General features: G+C 57.4%; 1 protein-coding gene across 1 annotated transcript; it reads right to left on the reverse strand.

Moving 5' to 3' along the window:
- Nucleotides 1-315: 315 nt before the first annotated feature.
- LOC118498124 (protein S100-A7-like) lies at nt 316-3,272 on the reverse strand. Its single transcript, XM_036015277.1, has 3 exons — nt 3,192-3,272; nt 1,461-1,618; nt 316-542 (listed from the first exon to the last, which is right to left on the reverse strand). Exons 2-3 carry the CDS (start codon nt 1,599-1,601, stop codon nt 378-380), a joined length of 306 nt encoding a protein of 101 aa, XP_035871170.1. The 5' UTR covers nt 1,602-1,618; nt 3,192-3,272; the 3' UTR covers nt 316-377.
- Nucleotides 3,273-3,732: the final 460 nt, after the last annotated feature.

Consider the following 3,732-nt stretch of genomic DNA (forward strand, 5'->3'; position numbering starts at 1 on the left):
TTGAGAAGGAAAAGCGTGGCTGGGGCCCCACAGAATTCTCTGTCCTGCTGGCCTCTGGGGCCGGGCATGTTGGCTGCACTAGGGAGCAGGGGCAGAGGCGGCCACAAGGCCCTGCTGAGAGAGGTGTCCAGTGAGGCTGAAGGCCACAGGAGGGCACCCTGCTGGCACCTTTTACGGGCTAATCCAACCCATGGAGGATCCACAATGAGGTTCACCAAGAGGTGAACCTCGGGTGGAACAGAAGGAACTGTGTCACCAAGAAGTGGCAGTTTTGACAGCATAAGTAGCCAAAGAAAAAGCGGGAAATAGGCCGTATCTGGGAGAAGGAGACACTTTATTGTTTCTGGGGTTTCTGGAGGCCTGGGGCTGGGCGGGGCTCACTGGTGTCCCCCGGAACTGGCGGTCCCTTTGTGGCTCTGATTGTGGTATTCAGTGGCTATGTCCCCCACCAAGGACAGGAACTCGGAGAACTGAATCTTCTTATCCTCATTCTTGTCTTTTTCCTCAAAGATATGGGACAAGTAATCTTTGCCCTGATTGTCCTGTGGGAAAGACACAAAACAAGGCTGATTTAGTCCCAGAAGCATTGAGGGTGGCACAGGAGAAGGAGGCGCGGACAGGGAGCGAGCACCTGGGGCCGCACAGGTGCAGCTGGTGTGGAGGAGTGGAGGCTCAGTGGGGCTGGTGGGGACGTCAGGTTCCCCTGCAGCTCCCTGAGGGAGGTTCCTCGGCCTCACATCACCATCACCGTGCGTGAGAGGCCTGGTGGTGGCGAGCACCAGAGCCGCACTGACCAATGAGCTGGTGGGTGGGTGGTCTCCAGACCCAGACCCACTCCCCCACCCACCTCAAGGGCCTGACCCACCCGAAGTTCTACCCAGCAACTTAGAAAAGGCCCTAGCCCTCGTTGCCTTCATTCCCAAGCGTCCTCTGCGGTCATCAGTTTGGCCTCCGGAATCTTCCGTACTCAGTTCCCTCTCCATGCCCTCCCCGTCTCTGTGTCACCTAGTAGCCCCCTTGTGTAGCCAGTTCAGCACATTCCAACTGTCAGGTTAAATGAGGCCTGCGAATGAGCTTTTGCGTTATAAAGAAAGGTGTTAAATTTTATAAGTGGTGGGACTTCTGTTTCTCGCCTTGGATCTCAGAGAACCTAACAGAGGCTTCTAGAGGCCGGGCCTGAGCACCTGGGCCCCAGTCTCCTGGATGGAGAGTGACAGGTGGGAGGGCACCCACGCACTGCTCTCCTGTCCCGCCACCTACTCACTGCCCTATCTGACATCCGTACATCTTTACTCATCGCCGTGTACATAACTCCTCCATGCTGATAACGAGCCAGGATACAAAGTCCTTTTAAGCCATTTGTAGATGAAACAATGGAAGCGACTCGCCCAAAGGCTCACAGCCAAGTGCCCTCAGCCACGCCAGGGCCCAGGCAACCCTGAGAAGCTGCCCCGACTCACAGAGGCCTCGAGGAAGTTGGGGAAATTCTCCTTCAGCATCTTCAGCAGGCCCGGCTTGTCGATGGTGTCATCGGGTTTGACGTACTTGTGGAACAGGTCGATCATGCCCATCACGGACTTCTCGGCTTCGGTGTGGCTCATCTTGGTTTTCAAAGGGGCTGCCAGAGGGAAGGACAGTGGTTCTGTTATCCTCCCCCCAGTGAGGGTCTCCAGGTTAGGACAATGGGGTGGGGACCGAGGATCCCGTGAAGTGAGGCTCGGGTGGAACAGAAGGAACCGTGTCACCCTGGAGGTGGGGTGAGATGTCACTCTAGGAGAGCGAGACCAAGGCTGGGACCTGGGCCCGAGGAGGTCAGGGTCCAGAGGAGGTGGAGGGGGACACAGAGCCCACCGTGGACAGCACCCCAGGAGTCGGAAGCAGAGAGGGGAGGGGTCACCACACTGAGAAGGACCCAAGCTAAACACAGTGTTTCGATGACTCCACTCGTCAGAGAACATCAAATCCATCTCCTCCAGGGTCAGCGTCAGGGTCAGAGTCGTGGGGACAAAATAACACCCTTGCCAATCTGGTCTGACCCCACCCCCCGGGCTGCTCTTAGAACGAGACCCCCAAGGGGCCATTGTAAGCCTAAAGCAAGCTCTACATGAAACGGACTGTGGGGGCTCCTGGAGGCGAGTGTGAGCAGGATGGTGAGTGTGTGCAGACACACAGCTCCTTGTCCTGCCCTCTGGCAGAGGTTTTCCTGGACCATGCCCACCCGTGAAAAGGAGGGACTGGGGATCCCAGTTGGCATCAGATTTGAAATAAACACAAATGCCTGTCCCAGATTAAGGCTATTGGGTGGAATGTGGAAGGATAGGCTCCTTCAGATTGTCTGTAATTGGGAATTATCTGACCTTTGCACCTCCCTGCTCTCTGGAACTCCAAGGTCAGGCCACATGTAAGTAAAGAGGTTTCACCTCCCAAAGCTGGTCCCTCCACCAACAGTCCGGATGCCCAGCAGAGAAATGGGACAGTGCAGCCCTCACACCCCAGACTTTCCAAAGCACCCAGGGCATGTGCATGGCTCACATGTGTGGGCATCTTACACAAACCACCACCACCTCCTCGTCTGGGAGAAGGTCCTTGCTGTTATGTCACTAAGTGGAGCCACCCCAGGCCTCTATCAACTCGGCCAAAGCCAGAGCTGAGCCCAGTGCCCAGAAGGTCACCGGTCATTCCCTCAGCTAGGTCGGGAAGCTCTGGTTGATCTATCCCTGATCCAGGGGCAGGTCTTCTTACCAGGGCAAGGTGAGTGGGGGTCCCAGGCCTGGGCTCAGGAGACCCTGCAAGACTCTGGCGGGAACACCCACTCTCCCCCGAGGTTGGGGTGCACAGTGGGTCTTCGCCAACCCAGGGCCTGAGAGTCAGGTGAGTCCAGACAGGAAAGAAGACATGAGGAGAGAGAGGGAGGGAGGGAGGGTCATTCCTGCATCTTCCACCAGGGGTGTTTGCATGGGAGTTGTCCCAGAGGAGGGAAGGGAGCAATGGGGAGCATCAGTCCAGCCATCATGCTGTGGATGAGGACCTCGGGACCTCAGTGGGAGGAAGTCACACAGCCCCGTTGGAGGCTGAGCTGAGGCTGGACCCAGGCTCCTGAATCTCTCCCATCACTGCTTTCCCTGCCGCTGCACAGCACAGAACACGCTGGGCCCGAGCACCCCTTCCGGCAGAGTCGGCTGCAGACTTACCTGAGCTGACGAGGTGTCACTGAGGAGAAGGATGTGTGTGCTGTGCATCTGGGCAAAGACCTGTCCCTTTATAAGGCTCAGTCCTGCTCCTCCCAGGGGCCGGGAGCCCTGGGGCCATGTTCGCTGCCTGCTTCCAGGACCATTGCTCCACTTGGGTGTGTGGGACACACCTAGGAGTGAGTGCTCAGCATTTCCTGGTAAAGTCCCAGGCAACTCCCAAGGGACAAGAGCCTTCTTCTGTCCCTAACTTGATGTGGGGGTGGGGACAGTGGCATGTGTCATACCAGGACAGGCAATTTGGTAGAGAAACTGGGTTTCTGGACACAGAGAGGAAGGGACTCTGAAGGGCGGTGTGGTCTGTGTCTGCTCGTCAGCCAGTCCATCCGCACGTTTGTCCCGACAGCTCACAACGCTCCCTCCACTGGTTCGTGAGCCCTTCGCTGTGCCAGGCATCAGCACACCTGCCGTGCGGACATCCCTCCCAAACCCCCATAACCTGATGAGATGGCACTGCCACCCTCCTGTTGAGGAGGGGAAACTG

This window comes from Phyllostomus discolor, chromosome 14, assembly GCF_004126475.2.
Source record: "Phyllostomus discolor isolate MPI-MPIP mPhyDis1 chromosome 14, mPhyDis1.pri.v3, whole genome shotgun sequence".
Taxonomy (NCBI): Eukaryota; Metazoa; Chordata; class Mammalia; order Chiroptera; family Phyllostomidae; genus Phyllostomus; species Phyllostomus discolor.

Excerpts from the sequence above, each read along its gene's own strand:
- LOC118498124 (XM_036015277.1), bottom strand. The coding sequence starts at position 1,601 with ATGAGCCACACCGAAGCCGAGAAGTCCGTGATGGGCATGATCGACCTG. Across the intron at positions 543-1,460 it reads CCAACTTCCTCGAGGCCTCT|GACAATCAGGGCAAAGATTA; the intron begins GTGAGTCGGGGC and ends TCTTTCCCACAG.